The sequence below is a fragment of the Vanessa cardui genome, chromosome 24 (genome assembly GCF_905220365.1).
Source record: "Vanessa cardui chromosome 24, ilVanCard2.1, whole genome shotgun sequence".
NCBI lineage: Eukaryota > Metazoa > Arthropoda > Insecta > Lepidoptera > Nymphalidae > Vanessa > Vanessa cardui.
Window position 1 is genome coordinate 778727 of NC_061146.1, and position 23609 is coordinate 802335.

A 23609-nucleotide genomic window follows, 5' to 3' on the forward strand; every position below is an offset into this window, starting at 1 on the left:
CACGTGGCCATCCCGGCTGCTGTCCTCCTCAGGGCTGTCTGAAACAAACAATCCCCACCTCACGCATCTCGGCCCAGTCACTTGCTATCTTTAAAACACTTGAAAAAGTCTTGAAAACATCAAAAAAAAAATTTGAAATAATACTTATCTGACTTCTCTTAAGCTATTCTGGTACAAATTTACAGTGAAACGGATGAACATCTTTCGAGTAGCTTAAAAGACGTAAGTTTACAAACGGACTGACGTGATAAATGACTTTATACCATTTAAAGATACATTAAGCGAGCTCTTAACTCAGCAAAAAAGCAGCTTAAATTCACACTCGTGAAGTTGTCCACACACGCAATCGTTGCAAACTTCAGACCAATTTAGGTCAACGAGTATGATCTATGAAATATGATCTTCTTTCATAACCCTTACTTGATTTTTCGTAAACTAGAATTTAGTACTTATATTTAAATGTTAAAAATAAATAAGAACGAATGCTGGTGTGATTTAGTGCCTACGCACGTGTATCTTAACCGAAGATGTCGGATTTAAACATACACCACTATTGTATCAATGCTCCAAGCCCTTTTCCCAAGAACAGAGGAGCTTTTTGTAATAAGTATTTTTAAGTAAACCCTATGTATTTATGTTAGTAGCGTAAATATGTTTAGTCTTGCGATGAGCTAAACGTAAATAAAGGTAAAATCTTTACTCAATCTAGAAACGATACGCTTAGTTATTAATCATCCAAAAACTTTTCCACCTTTCGGAAATAAACATATCGACCTTGAGAAGAACAGGAAAAAACTCAGCATTATTTCCAAATCACGGAATTATTTTTATTTTATTTCAAATAATCAGCGACTACGTGGCCTCCTTTTTATGTCGTAAGTGTGCAATCCCTCGAAAACTCACATACACACCCTTTAACGATGCTTAAATTTCACAAACTACTACATTCGCGTTAGTCCTGTTACAAAAGTGATAACAGCGCTAATGTGGAAGCCACATTGTTTATTCCACAGTAGATGGTAAGATGCTTAGTTTATCTAAACTTTTTTATGATATCCGTTTGCAAGCAAAACAAAAGCAAATGGCTCAAATTATGATAAGCGGTAACCACAGACCATGGACAATGGTACTGTGAGAAATATTAAACATTAATTATCTCTGTAATGAAACTGACTGAATCACCCTACCAGAAAACAACAATACTTAGTACTGCTGTTTGGTGGTATAATATCTGATGAATGTGTGAACAATGCAATGTAATAAACAATCCTTTTTGTCAAAATACAGTCCAAATCGACATATTTGGTTGTCTTATGACAAAAAATTAATAGCTAAATCATCACGTTTCAGAATAAAATATGAAATCGTAATAAAACAAGTCTCATGTTCCGTCGCCAGCAGCTGACGGTGCAAAAAGTTGTATTATACTGCACTCCGCAACTTTGATATTTGACTCACTGTTTATGTTAAGCAGTCGCTATATCGCTGAGTTGTATATTGCAAAACTACAATTTTTTTCAAATCATATTCATTCATTAATAATATATTATCAATATTAAAAAAAATAAACGAATATCGGATTGTAGTAAAATAGGTAGTGCATATTTATATGAATATAAATTGTTCTAGAATACTAATAAAGAAAAGTCTGTTTAATTATAAACTGGTACATTTTGCTCATAAATATTACTACTATAAGATACGCTGATCTTCTTACGCCGCCCCTCACAGGCTCTAAGTCCATCATGAGGCTGTGCTCTAACGTAACCTTTAAAATCAAATTTTACAGTTTTACATTACAAACGGCTGCTACCGGTGACCGCCATTAATAAATTTGTACTTGTTGATGCAGCCTCTAGCGAGACATAAAATTAAACAAATCAATAAAACGAAACCAAAAAAAGTATTTGAAAATAAAAGTACTAATTTAATTTTTATCTGGTCACCAGGAGTTAGCAGCTGCAACACCGACACAGCGGAACTGGCGCGGGATTCTTATAGCACTGCTGGTGATCGCAGCTGTGCTGGGCTTGATAGTCTTCAGCATAGCACTGCTGACTCCAGCTGGTGATGATGGCAGAGGACGGGGTAGAAGGCCAACCCTCACTGACGTTCTGACCGACCATTATAAGCCGTTTAATGGTACCTGGCTCTCAGGTAAGTTCTTTACTGGATACTTAAAAAGTTGTTGAGCATATAAATAAATATGAACAAAATTGCAATGCGAATTAAAATGATCATTTTTGTATCTCTCGATCCACTACCTTTGTGTGGGATCAGAAGTTAGTTACATGTTATATGTATAACCTATATAATTCCTAAGGACTATATAGTATATATCAGTCGAGATGGCCCAGTGGATAAAACGCGTGCATCTTAACCGATGATTACGAGTTCAAACCCAGGCAAGCACCGCTGATTCATGTGCTTAATTTGTCTTTATAATTCATCTCGTGCTCAGCGGTGAAGGAAAACATCGTGAGGAAACCTGCATGAGACAAATTTCATAGAAATTCTGCTACATGTGTATACCACCAACCCGCATTGGAACAGCGTGGTGGAATATGTTCCAAACCTCCTCAAAGGGAGAGGAGGCCTTAAGCCCAGCAGTGGGAATTTACAGGCTGTTATTGTAGAGTATATACTACATTTATATCATATAATATTTTTTGTAAATAAATTGCACCCGTACGAAACTGTGCTCTTCGTAAGTGTATTATCGAACTAGTATAGTGGTATCATAATGATGTGTGGACAAAGATATTCTTTCCGCAAACTTTTCAGCGATAGCAAATCGACTAATTTATTAGATGCTTGTATCTTGCGACGTTCACAGCGCTTACAGTTTGCGAAGATTCCTTCTCATCTATTTTAATACGGTTCATTGATTCGTAATGATTTTTCTTTCGAATGAAACAACTTTAAAAGAGAATCAAAACTCGTTCCTTTTACTAAGAAACTTCCGGGATCGTCGTTTTCTTTTGCGTCATTTGTTTCAATAATTATCGTTTGCTTTTCTTATTTCTCTTATTTTTTTGCAACATGATTGGCGGTCGAGTAAATGGATTACTCGAAAGGGAAGGGGCCCCCACTATCCATAGATGTTGGTACCTTGAGAAATTTTAAAAATGACCACTTCAGAAATGCGATAAAAATTTGGAAATTATCATTTTGTCAGTAACGTCTCTTGAAGCGGCAGAAGATATGATGAATGTGGTGAAATCTACAAAGGCTTTCACAAAGGTCTACCAGTTAAATTCATAAGAATTTAACTGGTTCATTACGGAAATGTAATAAGTGTGTGGAGGAAAAAAAAATGTGTCCCTTTAAAGATCGTAACAGTTGGGTTTATTAAATAAACTGACGGATATGATTGGTCGTGCAATAGCGCCAGTATTTCCGTAAATCCATATATCACGTCCGTCGTCGTGGATTGAATTGATGAAATAATCGCCGGGGCCCATTTGTCAGCTCTTCAATTAATCGAGACATTACGTGATCGATTAATCATCGATAATACTGTCAACGATTGCTCGGTGAATCGGTCTGTTGTCACTTTACTTGTGCTAAACTGTTCCATATAAAAAAGTGATGAACATTGGATGTTTTATTGAGATATTTGGCACAGTTCTATCATCTGACATATTAATTCTCCAGTATCAAAACTATCTGCTATAAACTTGTTCGTTTACATTTTTTTAACTTTTGTTGTTCTTTTTCCTATTGTTTTAATCTAAATAAGAAATACTGCGTCCAGTGGATACTTTGTTGGATGTTTGCTTTGCTTTTGTATATTGGTTTAGTTTGAAATAAAGCAACCAACATATTTGTTCATTTCGACAAGGAAAGGTAATTTACCAAATAAGTATTAGCAGAAAGCTTTTGTTTACAAAACATTTATTATTTATTGTATAGATATATATTTAACTTTAGTCAAATTTAATACAAGTGCAGTAGTTACAAGATGTGAATCTCAACCGATGATTCTGAGTTCAAACCCAGAGGATGAAAATTCATGTGCTTAATTTGTATAAATAAATAATTCGTCTCGTGATCGGTGATGAAGAAACCCTCTGGTTTCAGAGGCCTCTGCTTAAGTATTTCAAAGCTCCCGGTTTTCCACCTTTTTCGTTCAGTTGGGGTGGTGGGACCACCCTGTTCAAATTATCAGTTTTGCCTAACAACGTCTAACGACGCGAAAAAAATATTAAGAGCCTCTTTGATTTCTCGCTAGTTGTGGAAGTACGACTCGTACTGTGTACTATGTATTCCAAAAAACTGTAACCCTGTTTCCACATGCTAATTTGGAGCATACTTCCCTATAATCTAATATGTACGAAAACGATACAGTTGAAATGGTAAATATTTAACTTAAATCTTGTTAGATGAGATGAAATGTTTTGGTCTGCCTTTAGGCTACATAAAGTTTACTGTAAGTAATTCATAATTAATACGCATCTGCCCATTTTCCCTATGATTAAAATATCATTACGTCCAGCAAACTTCCTAATCAATATCTTGTAGCTGCGACTTAACTGCGCTTAATAACTTAAATTGACATTTCCTGCCTATGAGATATGGAGTTTATTAATCTCAGTTCTTAAGGAAATTGTGCGAAATTACGTTCGCAAAATAGTCTCCTGCCCTTATCCCAATTTTATTTGGGGTCGACGCAGTTGCCTTTTCCTTCCATACTTCTCTGTCAGACGTCATCTCACAAGTAACATTATTTCTAACCATATCTTTCACACAATCTATCCATCGCTTCTTGGGTCGTCCTCTACCTCTATATCCATCTAAATCCATGCTTGTCCATCCACTAAAATTTTAACCAAGTATATCTTAAGTAGCTAGCTTGACTGGACTGCAGTCTATGAGGCCCAGATACCAGATAAAGCTTGGGTCAAGCTAATAAAATTTACTGGAGTTTCTGTCAAGAAATGTTCAAATAGGGGATCTTGTTGAACTCTCGTACGAAAAACGAAAAACACTTAAAGCATTGATCTTGCACTTGAGCTTTTCCTGCCTTGACGAATTGCCTTCGCATTGAAACGGAAATTACTCCTGTCTCTTTTTACAAAGCCAAGTGTGTAGTGTGTGTTTGAGATGGCCCAGGGGTTAGAACACGTGCATCTTAACCCATGGTTTCGGGTTCAAGCCCAGGCAAGCACCACTATTTATATGTGCTTAATTTGTGTTTATATTTTATTTCGTGCTCGGCGGTGAAGGAAAACATCGTGGGGACACTTGCATGTGCCTACTTTCATCGAAATTCTGCCCGTGGATTCCACCAACACGCATTGAAACAGAGTAATTAAATATATTCCAAACCCTCTCCTTAATGGAAGAGGAGGCCTTTGCCCAGCAGTGGGAAATTTACAGGCTGTTACTTTACTTTACTCAATCTAATTAAATAATCTAAGTATTGTTTATTACTGTTACTGTAAGTGTGTAGAAATAATATAATATCCTCGACGAATTTGTTCAGTAGCCGTTAACATGGTTATCATAGCTGCAATTTTACAGGAGCATATTGTCATCAGCCTACGTTCATAGCCAGAGTAATAACCTAAAACTTGAAATAATTTTGGGACACTTCTAATATTTTTATCAATCTCAACAGTCTTTGTCCCGAGCACCGCGCTAGATGAGTTGAAAGAACTTTTCTTACAACCAATTATTATTATCGACGAGAAAGTCTTAAAAGAAGTACTCTATTAAATTAAATTCAGTTTCGCTTTGAGGAAAATGGCGTCGTAAAAAAAGTTTTATCTTTTATCTTTATCCTAAAAGAAAACCGCATTATAAATAATTTACTCCCAGGAGTTACACGCTTGATCGTTATTAGGGACCGAGTTATAAGATCAAACGAAATTTAAATAAAGTTTCATCACTGTTGTTTTACATGACGTTTTCTTGAGTGTTTTTTTACATATGCATATCTGTATGTAAAGTATGCACGGTGAGGTAAAAGTATATTGTACTAGCGACCCGCCCCGGCTTCGCTTGGGTGCATAGCTGATACTAAATGTTCTACAGAATTTGTTGATTTACGACATCACATTAGAAACTTTTTAAATAATCAGTGTCTCATTACTATATTGTCCATGTATTATACACAAAAACCTTCATCTCGAATCACTCTATCTATTAAAAAAACTGCATCAAAATCCATTGCGTAGTATTAGAGATTTAAGCATACATAGGGATATAGCGACAAGAACGACTTTGTTTTATACTATAAATTATTTTTGCTGATAATAATTTCGATAAAATTCAAATCACAATTGGCCCTAAATCCTCTAAATAGAAGTAACCAATTTGAACACTTCGAATGGCTAGTATTGTGTGAAGTGGAGTTCATCAAGAAAAGTAAGGCATGTTACTTCCACTTCGGAAATTTCACCATCAATATCCGGTACAATTTCATAACATCCTTGAACAAACTTTTCAGAAAAAGAACCTTTTTACATAATGAAAAACAATTCTGATAAAAAAAATATATATTTAAGGAAAAAAACGTACATAATACGAAGCAGGATATATATAGCTCGACCCTTTAAAAGACCCAAATTAGTAAAACCGCAAACCTTTCTGCTGAGCCGGGAGAGGAATCAAATGTACCCGAAAATTATTTATAGCTTCCCAAATGCTTACAAATAACGTAAAAGAAAATTCTAATTTCCTCCATTTCTGGAAGGAAAACGTCGATAGCCGTTTGTTATCGACATCTCCGATGTTAATAGGCTTTTACCGGAATCTTTATTATTTAATTGTTGAAGTGGCTTCGGCTAAGTCCTTATATTTTACCAATAATAATGTGGAAATGTATTATTATAATCTGATTTGTATGAGAATTCTGAAATCTTTCTCTTTTAGAAAGTAAATGTATGTATTATAACGTATTTACAAATATGTTAACTTCAATTAGAAAAACGACATTTTTTTTTAATTAAACGAATTAATTTAAAATGACTATTAATAAATGAATAATAAATATTGGACAACATCAAATACATTACTCTGATCATAATGTAACTAGCTAAACCACTTGTGTTATGGAAAATCTGAAGTAACCACAGTGCCACAAACACCCAGACCCAAGACAACATAGAAAAGTAATGATCTTTCTCTACATCGACTCGGCCGGAAATTGAACCCGGGACCTTGGAATGGCGTACCCATGAAAACCGATGTACACAATACTGTAATTAAATATTTTATTTATTATGTAAGTATCTATAGTATGTAAATGTATATATTTATAATGTGTATGTATATTATATTATTATATAATTATATATTTATGGAATTTTTATTTATGTATCGTATATATACATATATATATTGTATCTATTTTTTTTATGTATTAAATAATTTGTACACCCCTACCATCCTATCTCTCTCCTCTACCAAAGGTTGCCTGGAAGAGATCGCTGTTTTAGCGATAAGGCCGCCTATTGTACATTTTTCTATTCTTTGATTTTGTAAAATTGTTCCTATTATTTTTGTCTATATTGGTGTGCAATAAAGAGTATATAAATAAATAAAAAACACTACTCAACCATGGAGGTCGTCAAAAACTACAAATACATTATGTAAATTTTATGTTTTTCAAATTTGCCCTTTTAATTAAAACGTTGAACGGAATTAGCTGAGGTATATACACGGCTAAATAAACCTTATGTTATTCTCTTAACCGCTACGACCTGCATTTAGTCCCTAGGTCTCATAGAAACGAAACCTTTCTAAACAATAATGACCTTGAGCCTCGCGTGGAGAGAGCGTATCCAGGGGGTCGTGAAAGAACTAACTTTAATTTTGTACGAACAAAATAACCCAAAGTGTCATTACATAGTATAAAACAAAGTCGCTTACCGCTGTCTTTCTCTATGTATGCTTAGATCTTTAAAGTAACGCAACGGATTTTGATGCGGTTATTTTTAATAGATAGTTTCGAGAGGAAATTTTTGTATATAATACACAGACAATACAGTAAAGAAGTGATACGTCGTAAATAAACAAATTCAGTATTACACCCATGCGAAGTCGGGACGGGTAGTTCTAATATAAATACCAATGTTATGCTAAGTCATTTAATCAAGAAAAAATTCTTCACAAATCTTGCAAGGAAAACGTCTCTCTCTGGTTTTGGTACTACAATGTCATGTACTTTTTCAATCAATAAACGATTGGCTTGAATGACTTCCTTGCTGTGTAAAACGAATAAATCCTATCCTTTAAAATATCCCCCAATAAAGGAAACTGAGTTCAAATCAAAGAGAAGTGAATATTCAGGAGAAAAAGAGAAATGGTTGCTCCAAAACTTGTTGAAACTTTCAACTCGACGCGTTATAAATTGAAATACGTTATAGACAGAGCATTATGACCCTTATTGCTTTCGTATTAAAATCTCTCGAAATTTCACGAATACAATTTATCGATGTTGCTGATAGATAAATTATAAAATTTCGTAAAGAATACAAATGGATTTAGATGCCTTGATAAATATAATACCAAATAATATTATGAGAAATTAAATTTAAGCATCATATATAGAATAACTATTAATAATTACCCCATTTCTAGGGGTAACATAACCATCTATTAATAGCAACTATTCTTCACTTACAATAATATATTTTATTATTTTTAATTCATTAAATAAAATATCTATTTATTATTTTTAATTCATTCAAAAATATTCTTTAAAAGTTCTGATAAATTCGTAAATGTTGTGTTATATCGATGAACATGCGTCTAAATAGCCCAAAATGTTATTCAATGAGCAATTTATTAATCTAATTAGTTCAAGTATAGTTGACATATTAAAAGAACAAAGGCTAAACGCCGCTAATAATGGAAAAGTCTATTACATTGAAACCATAACTTTAGTCAAATTTTATCGGCTTATTATATGTATTTTCGTTATCTATGATATTGAACGCGAGAGAAATTAGACACAGGAACTATGAATTGTTATTGTAAACTCATTTATGTCCTGATTTATGGCCTGATTTTAATCTCATCTTCAATTGTGATTGGTTGGTTGGATCGCGCTCTGCCTTGATTCATCTTTCGAAAATCTATTGCATGCCAGCGATGTTATTTCATTTATTAATTTTTTTGACAAAGATACATTGCAATCATTGTTATTAAATTTTGATAAGAACAATAACGCCTGGCTTTGCACGGGCTTTGAGCTGAGATGGCCCAGTGGTTAGAACGCGTGCACTCTAACCGATGATTGCGGGTTCAAACCCAGGCAAGCACCACTATATATATGTGCTTGCTTACAATTCATCTCGTGCTCGGCGGTGAAGGAAAACATCGTGAGGACACCTGCATGTGTCTAATTTCATCGAAATTCTGCCACGTGTACATTCCACCAACCCGCATTGGAACATCGTGGTTGAATATTTTCCAAACCCTTTCCTTAATGGAAGAGGAAGCCTTATCCCAGTAATGGGAAATTTACAGGCTGTTACTTTTGCACGGGCACAATGCTCATACTAAATATACTACACCTTGTCTAACATGTACAGCTTTTTCGTCAATAGACACAAACCGCGTTTTAAAACTATACATTTAAATTACATGCTGTAAAGAGCGCCATTGATCTATATTAAACGCACAATGTATTGACCTATTCTTAAATACTTAAAATACTTCTTTACAAGACCTTGCTTAGACCCATATTAACCTATGCATCAGAAACGTGGGTTCTGAGCAAAAGAAGTGAGGAGATGCTGCTTGTTTTTGAGCGCAAAGTACTGAGACGCATATACGGTCCTGTCCTTGAGAACGATCGGTGGTGCATAAGATACAATCATGAGCTGTATGCCCTGTATGCCAAGCCAAATGTGGTTGGACACATAAAAATGGTTACATAAAAACGTGCAGCGCATGGATAACACCAGAATGCCTAAACTACTTGCAGAAAGCCAACCAGAGGGTCGCAGAAACCCAGGAAGACCAAAGCTTAGATTGCAAGATGGTGTTAATAAGGACGCAAGAATAGCGGGAATTTTGGACTGGAAAACAACATCTCTCGATAGAAAAGCCTGGAGAGACCTACTTGACCAGGCCAAGGCCCACGAGAGGCTGTAGCGCCAGAGATGATGATGAAATACTTAATCGAATGACGATTGTATATATGTACCGTATTGCTTAAAATCGCTTCGTATATAAGCCACTAAAAGATAAAAATAACATTTTTTTTGGGTTTAATTATGGGTTATTCCTAACAGATTGACAAATACCATTACGGACTTTTTTGAAGCTCTTTTTAAGTTGTACAATACTGTACAATATTATTTTGATCTATGTAGGGTTTAGTAAGAGTTTGCAATGTAAACACAAAAAAAATGTTTTTTACGACATCTTTTCTCAACTTTATTTTATATGTAGTATACATATGAACCTTCTTCTTGAATAAATTTATATATTTAAAAAAAACGCAAGAAAGTCCGTTGCGTAATTTTAAAGATCTAAGCATACACAGGGGTAAGCGACTTTTTTTCATACTATGTAAAGATACATACAGCTTTGGTGTTACATTGTAATAGTTGTGTTTTAACTATTTAATGTTCGTTCAATAAGCTCTTATCTAACATGTTACTGTTAAAGAATATTTATGATTTACTGTGTTTCATGTTCTGCTTAGATAAATACTACTAGTAGCCCGCAAAAGTGTTGGCTGTCATGTATTAGGCAAAACATTTTTTTTTTCTTTTATTTTTATGATATAGTTTGGCGGACGAGCATATGGGCCACCTAATCGTAAGTGTCACCATCACCCATATACAATGGCGCTGTAAGAAATATTGCAATTCCTTACATCGTCACTGTACCACCAACCTTGGGAACTAAGATGTGATGTCCCTTGTGCCTGTAGTAACACTGGCTCACTCACCCTTCAAACCGGAACACAACAATACTGAGTACTGTTATTTGGCGGTAGAATAACTGATGAGTGGATGGTACCTACCCAGACTTGGGCTTGCACAAATCCCTACCACCAAGAATTACCTCCTTTCTTGTCCTTTGGAATTACCTTCATACCTAATTTCATCATATTCAGCGGTAGGGTTGTGAAAAAGCGACTGACAGTCAGAGTTACTTTCACATTTATAACATTCATATTTGAACCCGCTCAAATTGTTGCAACCCACGTATTCCACCCATTGTGTCAGAAGTTGCCTTACATTGTCTTTTAACGTACAGTTTAACTACAGGTAAGATGACTTTGAGTTTACAAAGTCTTGTCAATATTTGAGCGGAGATAATAAAGACGAACTCGCGTGTAATTTCTCGAGGTTTCAATAAGGCATGTCGTTGCAAGAATGTGTTTGAACGTCAAAGACAAAGTTGATGATTTGTATGCGAACTACAGTGATATCCCTCGTCTTTGTCTGAAGTTATGTAAAAATTGTTTCGGATAATATTTCATAAATCCGATCAACTTTATTTGAGTAAAATATTTATGTCAGTCAAATTAATAACGTTTGTTTTAATTGTAAATAAAATAGATGAAATAGTTTAAAATGAAATTTATTTTATACTAAATTTCGGTGCAATTAATTGAATTAATCTGTTTATATTTAAATAGTATTTAATGAGAGAGAATATATTTTAACCTAAAATATACGTATATCAAGATATTTATATTACAAATATATTATAATGTTATACATAGGTCGATGAACCTCTTTATGTGGGAAGGCTTTACTTTAGTCTGTCTGGATTGGTATTTTGCTGTTTGGTGTTATTATAAGCCGTAGCAAGCACCTATCGTGATTGACAAGATTTTAATGCTAATTATTAAAAACATTAATGGATTTTACAAGTCGCTAAATTAATATTACCATTTCGCTACAAGTATCTTCTCCCCCACTTCTATAGTCCTCGCAAAGATTAGGAGGGTTCTCAGTACCTTGGGAATCCCGCCTAAGAATTGGATGTCCACATTGACTGATAGTCAGGGCGTCACAGTAGTGGTAAAAGCGATCCTGTGGCGCCCGCTGATAAGACAAACAGGATACTCCTGGAATTATATTGGGTATCCCGGTATACTAGGGCATACTAGATCATCCTGGGTACCAGCGAATCCCACATAGGCACTTCATATGCAGGAAACACGTGCGTGTTAACACAGAATGCATTTATAGAGAGAAAAAAGGAGTTAGTATAATCTATATTTTAAAAGTTTGAAAATTAAAAGTACTGCCCCGTTAATGTCCCACTGCTAAACAAAGAGCCTTACTTCTCCTTAGAATTATAATTTTTAATCCACCCTACTCTTCCATACTTAACCGTGCGTGGTATTACTTTTACTAGATTTCAACCGGTAATCCGGTTAAGACACGCATGCTCCATTCACTGGTCCAAAACTTCGTTTAAAGTTAGAAAATCATGAACAAATCTAATAACAGATTTATACTGAAGTTTCTTAATAAAAGAATTACAGAATCATTTCAAGAGCATTTCATCGTTTCATCTCAGAATTTCAAAGCAACAAAGACCGTAACAATGATTCGATGGAACTAATTAAAGGAAGAACTACAAAAGTTTGCTAATACAGACTCCCACTTCGACAAAGGATTCGACATAATGAAATCGGAGTTAAATATTACCATTGTATTGCTTTGAAATAAAGCGAATTTAATAAATAATTTAATACAACATGCAATATAACAAAGTTCCCTCGTCTGTCTGTCTGGCAATTTATATTTCATGACGGCTTTACCAATAAAGAAGATTTAGGTTGGCTATTAAAGTTATGTATAAATTAGGTAAAATATTATGACTTTTTGTAATAAAATAACCGTTTTTTAGAAAATGCATACGTATACACAATACACAAACCAAAATAATATTTTTTACAATTTTTGTCTGTCTGTTTATTCTAGCTATTCTCTGAACGACTGGATCGATTTTGACGGCACTTTCACTTTTTATAAGTAATAAGTTACAAAAAACCTGCAAACTGAAATATAATTTTTGTGTAAAATCAAACACGCTATATAATCGCTATATAATCTTGCGTTGAATAATGTTTTTATACTAAATTTGAAGCGAATATTGAATTGGCATATTTTAGTATCATCAAAAATCCACGACAATTTTTCATGACGAGAGAGACTCGCCGATAGACCTCAAAACAATAAAACCGAAGGCCGCACTGCCCTTGGCTCATATCCAATGAATGTCCATTTGATAAGACTCGTTGCCAGCTGAACAAACGGTTTGCTTACGTGACGGCGAGATCGTTGTCTCGATAGTGATACATCCGGACCTCACAGGGGTACGATGAAGTTTTATTATTTGTCCAAACAGAGAGTATTCGTCAAGATCTAGACAATCTTAGATATTTCCATGCCATATTTTGATGCCAAATCATTTAAACCTTGAAAAGTGCAAAGAATATATTGCACCTACCTTTCGACTATGATTGGACGATATACGACATAATGTTGTCTTAGATTTTCGCGATTATTACACATAGAAATAAAACTAGTTCTTACGGATTTAAATCGCGTAAATTAATTATTTTTATCATCCCGACGTTTCGAGCACTTTACAGCGTTCGTGGTCACGGGTAGACTGAGGTGAAATTTTTCTATTTGAAATACAAAATAAATCTCCCTGATCATGATGTATATTTAATCATGATTATTAACTATAAAATAACTTTATGAAGCTCTGTAGCTTTATTAAGTTGTGAAAAAAAACAGTAGAATATTCTGAGCGATCAACTCAAATCTGGGATATTTCCAAACCGTTCTTAAATTCTCTTTAACAGTAAATAATTAATCGTAATCACTTAATTAGTCCTTACTTTGTCTTTAAATCATAAAATTATCAACTTTAAAACGGCATCCTATTTCATTTTATAAAAAATGCCGTTGTTTTTTATTTCTAGAATCAGAATCTAGAAACTCCGAGTCGGTTCTGTTCAGTGCCATCATCCAGCCGTAAATTCGTAATAAGCACTAAAAGTTACACAACGCTCCACTTTTCCTCTCAGAACTAAACACTGAACTGGTTTAAAAAAAATTAGATAAATTTTCAAATGTGTTTAGTTTACCTTTGCGCAGGAAACTTTTGTTACACGAGAAAACTATTTTTATAATTTGCTTTTAAAAGAGGACCATCAAAATCAGAATATTCTACTTTCAAGGAGACAAATAAAAGCACTCTTGAGTCGTTTTGTTACAATGTAACGTAAAGCATCGGTTGTGTTACCAAAGTACCAGGTAACAGTTACTATTAAAATTTATAGTACATCAAATAAATCTAGTAACGCCATCTTCAAGTGAATATGCGAATCAATTATAGATTTGATTGAAATTAACATGGTTATTTTAATTAATAACAGTAATAATATATAATAATTCTTTATTCTTTTCGTTCATTGTTCTGAACAGATGTATGTATGTAACTTTATTCATCCTGAAATATATAGTACGCTGTTTCACACCTAAAAAGAAGATGTCTTTCATTTTATAATAGTTACTATTACTTCATCATCCTGCTGTGTTATCACGGTTGAGCGTACAGCTTTTGGGTGATCAGATATATATTGCCACATAATTAAAATAACTAATTGAAATATAAAAACACTGATCGCGTTGTAAGTGAGTACCTTAGATCGTCTTACACGAAGTTTAATCGCCATAATAATATTCGTAGAAACTTGGCTCATTATGAAGAAAGCCTACGTAGCCTTGCAATTAAAAGTTTTAATCAAGCATTATCGTAAATTTTAACTTACACAATTGTTATCAGATTACGATGTTACCTAGAATTGCTATGAATAAAGTGATATTTGATTTACGACAAGTAAATATTATAAATTTGCCACGAGAACACATTCAAATCAAATCAAATCAAAATAAACTTTATTCAAAAAGACTTTTACAAGCACTTTTGAATCGTCATTTTACAATTAAGTGAAGCTACCACCGGTTCGGAAAGTAGATTCTACCGAGAAGAAACACAGTAGTTACTCTTTTTTAACATTTAAAAAATTCAAAGTCATGTTAGTTAAATACAGTTATTTAATTTAATATATCCTGATTGGAAGTCAACAGGTATAACCTCCACGCTTTTTTATCATCTATAAAATCTTGCATCGAATAATATGCTTTTTCTACCAATGTATTTTCAAACGATTTAAATTAACGAAACGGCAAAGTTAGTTATTAAAAAGTGCTACTAGAATAAAGAAGATTTTGATTTTTATTGTCCTTTTTTACTCATCAACTTATAAATACGGCATTTATTTGTTTCTGTATTGCATATTTAATGATTAGATTATTATCCAATAATATTTAATGGCTTTACTTTTAAGAGCAGCTCACTCCGAATAGAGTTGTAAGTGTCATGGCAACGCGAACCGTTATTATGTGACAAGAGCCTTAATGCGATGGTGACATGCAAACCCATTGTACTAATAAAGTTGTCCAAATGTTGACGACCTCCGTGGTCGAGTGGTGTGTACACCGGTTTTTATAGGTACGCCACTCCGATCCTGGGTTCCATTTCCAACTGAGTCGATGTAGATTATCTTATTATATATATAGATATAGATTAGTTTTCTATGTTGTCCTGGGTCTGGGTGTTTTTGGTACCGTCGTAACTTCTGATTTTCCGTAACACAAGTGCTTTAGCTAGTTACATTGGGATCAGAGTAATGTATGTGATATTGTCTCATATTTATTTATAATATATGTTTCCTAATGTTGGATCAACCACCAAACCCTGTTCGGCATCCTGTTCCGACATATATATATTTCAACGTCATTTTGATTCAACTGAAACATAGAAGATGACATATATCCCTGGAAGATCCTAGCTAAGCTATGTCACGGCATATTGACAATATATGAAAAGGCATTCATTTTAAAAATGAACTTTCTTATTAGTAAAGTAACAGCCTGTACATTTCCCACTGCTGAGATAAGGCCCCCTCTTCCATTAAGGAGAGGGTTTGGAACATATTCCACCACGCCGTTCCAATGCGGGTTGGTAGAATGCACATGTGGCAGAATTTCGATGAAATTAAACACATGCAGGTTTCCTCGCGATGTTTTCCTTCACCGCTGAGCACGAGATGAATTATAAACACAAATTAAGCACATATATATATAGTGGTGCTTGCCTGGGTTTGAACCCGCAATCATCGGTTAAGATGCACGCGTTCTCATCACTGGGCCATCTCAGCTCAGCTCATTATAGTTTATTTATAAAAATATAAACCTTCTTTTTTCATTTTGTAAACGAGAAAAATATTAAACGTAGAACAATCCAAAAACAATAAATTATATTAAAATTCTCGTAACAAAAATAGATGAATAACACGAGGCACTTAAAATCTAGGGCAATCGAAATATTAAAGAGATTTCACTAACAGACATCGTTTGAATATTTGATAAAACTAGTATCGTTATTATAAAGGAAAGGTTAAGGTAAATTATTCAAATGATCTTAAATCTAGACGGAATTTTTTATTGTTCTGAACGGTAAGATATTTATACAATCAAAAAGTCTTAAATACAACCGGCGTTTAAATTAAATATCTCCCAACATCATCTAGATTCCTGTAAATAAAATTAAAATTTTAATTTAGTCTGAACCGAGATGCTACGAAGAAAGTTAAAACCATCTGTTCCCGGTACTACATTCACTCGGAGCATTTTTGTAGACACTTAATTAAAATTAAATATAAAATATCACATGAAGAAAAACAAAGAACTGTAAAAAAAAATAAACTACAATTTGATTCAAGTTAAGCTGACATCAGACGTTCAATAATAAAAATTGAAAAAAGGCCACAATATTCCTCATCAAAAGGTATACTTTGTTATATATTTTGTAAAGAAGGAAGAAAAGTAAGTAACGTCTTTCACCCATTTTTACTATCACGTGGGGGATACCTCCCATCTCGAAGGTGACGCCTACTGATTAGAACCAAAATGGTATTTCATGTACCCGATTAGTGTTGAGGGCGAACTTGCGTTTTCATCCGCGACATAATCTCCTATTCCTGCCTCGTAAAGAAACAATAACTCTTTCTGTGATACTTATACAACCGATACCAATTTTTTCATAATGTCTTCAATGCGGAGCATAAAGCGAAATTATAAACAGAAATTGAGCATAAGTTAGTTAACGTAAACAAACCTCGGTCTTCGCTTAAGATTGGCTTATATATTATCTGAGCTATCACATCTCAAAAAGTAATATGTCAAAATCGGAGACCCACTTCCTTAGGAAACAAGTCAATTTTCACAATTTTAACAAATGTCCTTAATTTGCGTAGACAATATATGTTACAGAGCTGAGATGGCCGAGTGGTTAGCACGCATACATCTTAACTGATGATTGCGGGTTCAATCCCAGGCAAGCACCACTATATATATGTGCTTACAACAACAACAACAGCCTGTAAATTCCCACTGCTGGGCTAAAGGCCTCCTCTCCCTTTGAGGAGAAGGTTTTGAAACATATTCCACCACGCTGTTCCAATGCGGGTTGGTGGAATACACATGTGGCAGAACTTCTATGAAATTTGTCACATGCAGGTTTCCTCACGATGTTTTCCTTCAAACAAAACTGAGACAAATTAAGCACATGAATCAGCGGTGCTTGCCTGGGTTTGAACCCGCAATCATCGGTTAAGATACTTGCGGTCTAACCACTGGGCCATCTCGACTCATCATATATGTGCTTAATAGCCACCAAGTTAGTTCAAAATATATTCTAACACTCTTGCGCTGCAATTGCTAATTACAGGGCACAAATACCAAAAACTAATGATTTAACTTTTGATTTAGCTGATAAGTATCGGTTATATGATTACCGAATACTCCTCTTTGTGAGTCTTTTATTACAATCCTGCAACGAGCAGGAATTATCTAACAAGAAACTTTGATATAAGGCTATAGTTGTATATACATGCCAATATTTTTCTACTTACTGTGTCCCGTCTTTTTTTTTTCATTTAGCAACCTTTCATGCGTAATAAGACCTTTTGATTTATTTTCAATAGTACCAAACAAAACAAATACCTCACTACAGTAAGAAATATAATATTTCCATAGTCAAAATTTTAATTATGAACTAAATTGATGAAACAAAATACTTTCGTCGACTCTTCTCAATTCTAAGAACTCCAAGGCGTGGCCAGATATCCTTTAACAGTCAATAAGCCAATATTGCTTATCTCATTCTGAAATATGACGCTCGTCTTCGGCGGTGAGATTCGAGTTTATTCTTACAGAATACTCCTACTGAACTCAAGCGTGAAATGTCAAAATAATTATGCGACATTGGCTATCAACAACAACAACAGCCTGTAAATTCCCACTGCTGGGCTAAAGGCCTCCTCTCCCTTTGAGGAGAAGGTTTTATGGAACATATTCCACCACGCTGTTCCAATGCGGGATGGTGGAATGCAATGCGGGTTGGTGAAATGACATTGGCTATATCAATTATAATATTTATAGGATACACGTATCAAAATAAAGTATCACCTTAAGTCGGTTATCAACTTCCACGAGTGAGATACGTCATTTCGAACAGATATACATATGTATATTATGTACACTATGTACGTAGGAATGATATCATATATCAACACTTAACTTAGCTCTGTGACAATGATATTGATAATGATTTTAATGATTGATGAAAAAACCTAATGATGATGATATGAAGCTTTAACTTTAGTAATTAACTAGTGTTCAAAGACTTGGAAGTTTAAGTAAGAAGCAGAGTATCTTAATTTGAAGAACTGTTCGCCGTGACATGAATATTCGATTACTAAGAATAAACGGAACGAGGATCCCGTGGAGTTTTTAGCAAACTTGACCCTTTTAAATGAAACTTTTACTACAATGAAAAGGCTATTTGAATACTTTTATTCTTTCTTAAGAGAATGAGATGATAATTATTTTTTGTGTCCGAATAATTCATTATAACGACTAAATGCCTAAACAACAATTTTCATATTATTAACTTCAAATAAATCATAGTAAGTTTCTGCTCAGAGATATATGTTCTAACGATTTCATGCATCATAACTAACCAATTTAAACAGCATATTATTTATCAGTTAGCCAGTCAGTCAGTCCTGTATTGCAATTACTAAATATTATGCTCCCGTGCTATAATACCGTCATATTTATCATTAAGACGTAATAAACAAAATCTTCTAAACCGATACTTCTGATATTCCACAAATTGTGCCACTTTATCGTGGAACAGAATACAAATATACTTTTAGCATAAAATTTCGATTACTTGTCGTTAACGATGACATTATGAGGTACTTTTACAGCGAGCGAGATAGTGTTTTAGGGTTCTGTAACATGAGTAATAAAACCCTAGATTTTTTTTTCGTTTATACACCTTTCCACAACTGCAAATATATTTTCAATTTTTATAATAAATTAAATGGATTGTTATTGACAGAAAATGCGTCATCTGATTTTTTTTTAAAGTATACTTGAGTTACCTGGTCTTCCCTATCATTGTAAAATTACTGATGTACACGTTATCAAACCTAAGTAGAAACACTAAGAAAAGACAAAACAAATAAAAGTATGGAGAAAATATCATACAATGCTTAAAATGAATGTGTCTTGTGTGTGCATGTTTGGTTTATATGAACTCGAAATTTTAATTGTGTTTGTGTTAACGTGTGTGTTTATCTGTATTTATTTATTTATTTATTTATTTATTTAAAAGACACACCATCGGCATACACACAATAAAATAGTAGTTAAGAAAAGAACATCAGACTTATTCTGTATGGTACACCATTGCAGGCGTGTACGACACTTGCTACAATAAGAATACAAAAATGAAAACAAACATAAATTAAACACAAATTTTAACGAAAATTACAGCTAACTAATCACACTAAAATAAACTTAAGAAAATATAAAAAAAAAAAAAAAAAAAAAAAAAAAAACATACAATTGAATTAAAAAAACTAAATGAGATAAAATTTAAATTAGACTAAGACTAAATAACAGAAATAATTTTTTTCTTAAACTTAGGTAATGTATCGTGGAAGATGTCAACATCATTTGTAGTACCAATTTCATTGTAGGTATTTACTATACGGTTTATAGGTGAACATTTGCCAACATTTGTTCTAACTCTTTTCATTGAAAATGGTTTGGAAATAGGGAAACGAGGGTTAGTACGCGGCACAGATAGGCAAACTTCTGACAATATATCCGGTGCATCTAAAGATCCATGTAAGAGTTTATAAAGTAGCAATAAATCTAAATAATGACGACGACTTTCCAGTGATTTTAATTTAAAGTGAGATAGGCATATTTCATAGCTAGCACGATATGGACATTCCCTATCTTTAAACGCTAGAAAACGACAAAATTTGCGTTGTATTTTTTCCAATCTATTGATGTTTACTTTGTAACTGGGATTCCAAGCTGGGGTAGAATATTCAAGAAGACTCCGTATTAAAAAATTATAAACTGTTAAAATAGTTTGAGTATTTTTAAACTGTTTACAATGGCGTTTTACGAAACCGAGCATTTTCCAGGATTTCTCAGAGATACTATTTATATGTTTATTAAATGTTAGTTTACTGTCCATAATAACTCCTAAATCTCGGACTTCGGAAACTTCGGTTAAAGATACACCATTTATTAAATAAATGGAAGAAATATGATTTCGTTTCTTGGTAAATTTTATATGGATACATTTATTCACATTTAAAATCATTTTATTATCTTTACACCAACTATTTACAGCGTCTAAATCACTTTGGAGTAGTTTAACATCATCAATACTTAATATTTGCTTATATATTTTCAGGTCATCAGCAAACATTAAACACTTGCTATGCAAAATTTTATCTGTAATATCATTTATGAATATTAGAAATAGAATAGGACCAAGATGGGAACCCTGCGGCACACCTGAACTGGCTACAAATGGACTAGAGCTAAAACCATTGACAATTACTTTTTGCACTCTATTATTAAGATAAGACTCAAACCATTTTAACAGAATGCCATGAATACCATAACTTTGTAATTTTGATTTTAAAATAATGTGATCTACCCTATCGAATGCGTTACTAAAGTCTGTATATATGGCGTCTACTTGTGTCCCATCATCTACATATTTTGAGATATCTGAAACATAACTAACAAGGTTGCTTACTGTCGACCTATTCCTACAGAACCCATGTTGTTTATTTGCTATCATTTTATTTACGAAGAGGGTGAGCTTGTCGCATATAACTTGTTCAAATATTTTTGAAAAATGATTTAAAATGGAAATTGGGCGATAATTACTGACTAAATTCCTATCCCCTTTTTTATAAATTGGTACTACATGCGCCTCTTTCCATTCGGTAGGAAAAGTACCAGTAATTAGGGATCTATCAAAAATTAGTTTTAATGGTAAGGTTAGATATTTATAAACTTGTTTTATGAAGTATGGGGGTATGCCATCCGGACCGGCTCCTTTGCTTGCGTCAATAGATTTTAGGATCTTTGATAATGTACGTTCTGTAACATGAATAGAACCCATTGAAAATTGAGGAAAAATATCATCTTTATTGAGCAAAGAAGGTGAGTGCACGGTATCGTCTGTTGATTTTGTGAAAATAGATGAAAACCTATTTGCAAACAAACTACATACACCATCACCGGTATTAGATTTATTGTTATTATCATCAATCAATTCACTAGGAATTGTCGATGAACCTCCTCGCATAGTTTTTACATAAGAAAAAAACTTTTTTGGATTGGATTTTACTGCAGTTTCAACCCCACTTATATAACGAGAATAACAAGATTTCATGACTCTATCTACACGATCATTTAAAATGTCCAATTCAATCGAGTCTCTAGGATTGTTATACTTTTTAAATCTATATCTTATTTTCTCTTTCTCAGTTATAATTTTGATTAAGGCTCGTGAAAACCATAAGGGATATTTTATATTTCTTTTAATACTTTTTGGTACAGTTGAGTCTATAATAGATCGAAGTGTGTGATAAAAAATTGAAACCATGATATTGACATCCCCCTTAGCCGACTTAAATTCTGACTGCCAGTTTACTTGGCTTAATTTAGAATTCACAATAAAGTAATCTGCCTTTTTGTAATTATATGTGACAAAGCGTTTAGTTTTAAGTGAAATATTTTTTTCAAAATTAACATGAATATCTAGTGCAGGATGGTGAGGATCGAGTTTACTCAGTATATTAGACGATTTTTTAGCTGATATGTTTGAACAATTGCTGAGAACTAAATCTAATATTCTATTATTATTATTACTTATATTGTTAAATTGTAATAAATTATTTAAAGACATAAAATCGACTAAAGAAACACCCAGATTAGTGTTATAGTTTAACGGTATTAAGTGATTGTCCTTTTGAGAAAAATTCCAATCGATAAATCCTAGATTAAAATCTCCTAAAATTATTATATCGAAAGAGTTCGATTCCATTACAGTACTTATATTATTTAAAAGAAGATCGATCGCTTTACAGGTTACAGGTGGTGGCAAGTACAACACACAAAATACAATGTCCTTTGTCAAACCATTTTCCTTTACTTTCACTGACACCCACAAGTCCTCGAAAATACTTTCAAAGTGTTTGATTCGTTTAGACTGTATTTTATTTGACACAGCTATAAGAACTCCTCCACCATTTTTACCAGACAGTGCAGTTGTACACCGATCTCTTCTGTATATTGTGTAGTCAGTAGTAAAAAGCTCGTTGTCGTGAATAGAATCATCTAACCAGGTTTCCGTTGCTATTATAATATCAAAGTTATTTTTGTAAGTCTCTAACTGAATATCATGCAACTTAGTCTTCATACCGCGAAAATTTTGGTAGTAAATATTGAATTTTAAAGTTATTTTTTCCGTAATACTACTCAGAGGTCTATTGAATTAACTTTACATGTTCTGTAATGACTCCTGGCACTTTATTTGTTTAGCCGGAGATGTGTCGTTTTTTCGCACAAAAATATGTCCGTTCCGTATCCACACAAATCTGTACTGTTTTTCGCGAGCCACTTGTCTGGTTTGTGCATGGAGAGATTTATAATATGGTGATAAATGTTCTGATATAAATATAGAGGACTTCGTTCCTCCGTAACCTAGATGACCCGAGTGAAGCTTCTCAGTAGGATTAGACTTATTGAACTTTGAAGCAGCTGCCAATACTTCATCCCTTAATCTTGTGCTTGGAAGTTTAACTATTATGGCACGTGGTCTCTTAGAATTACCATCCATTTTTCTTACTCTGACACAGGTAATAATATCACTGTCTTTCAAAGGGACAGATACCATTGCACCTACTTGTTTAATGACAGACACAAGGTTTTCGGATTTGTTTTCGGGGATACCGTTGATCTCCAGATTATTTTCTCGTGAATGCTGCTCTAACAGTAGTAACCTAGATGTGAGATCGTCAACTGTTCCGGAAAGTTTTTTATTATCTTTTGTTAATTCTATTATTTTCTCTTCATTGGATTTGAGATCAGATTTTATACGGTCATAATCTTCACTTAAGAATTGTATAGTATTTTTTAAATCTTGTA

General features: G+C 33.6%; 1 protein-coding gene across 1 annotated transcript in view; it reads left to right on the forward strand.

Moving 5' to 3' along the window:
- Positions 1-23609, forward strand: part of LOC124540143 (inactive dipeptidyl peptidase 10) — a 303680-nt gene that overhangs the window by 189822 nt on the left and 90249 nt on the right. Inside the window, exon 2 of the mRNA XM_047117591.1 lies at positions 1950-2157. Within this exon, the coding sequence (XP_046973547.1) occupies positions 1950-2157 (208 nt within the window). The remainder of the gene's footprint in view (positions 1-1949; positions 2158-23609) is intronic.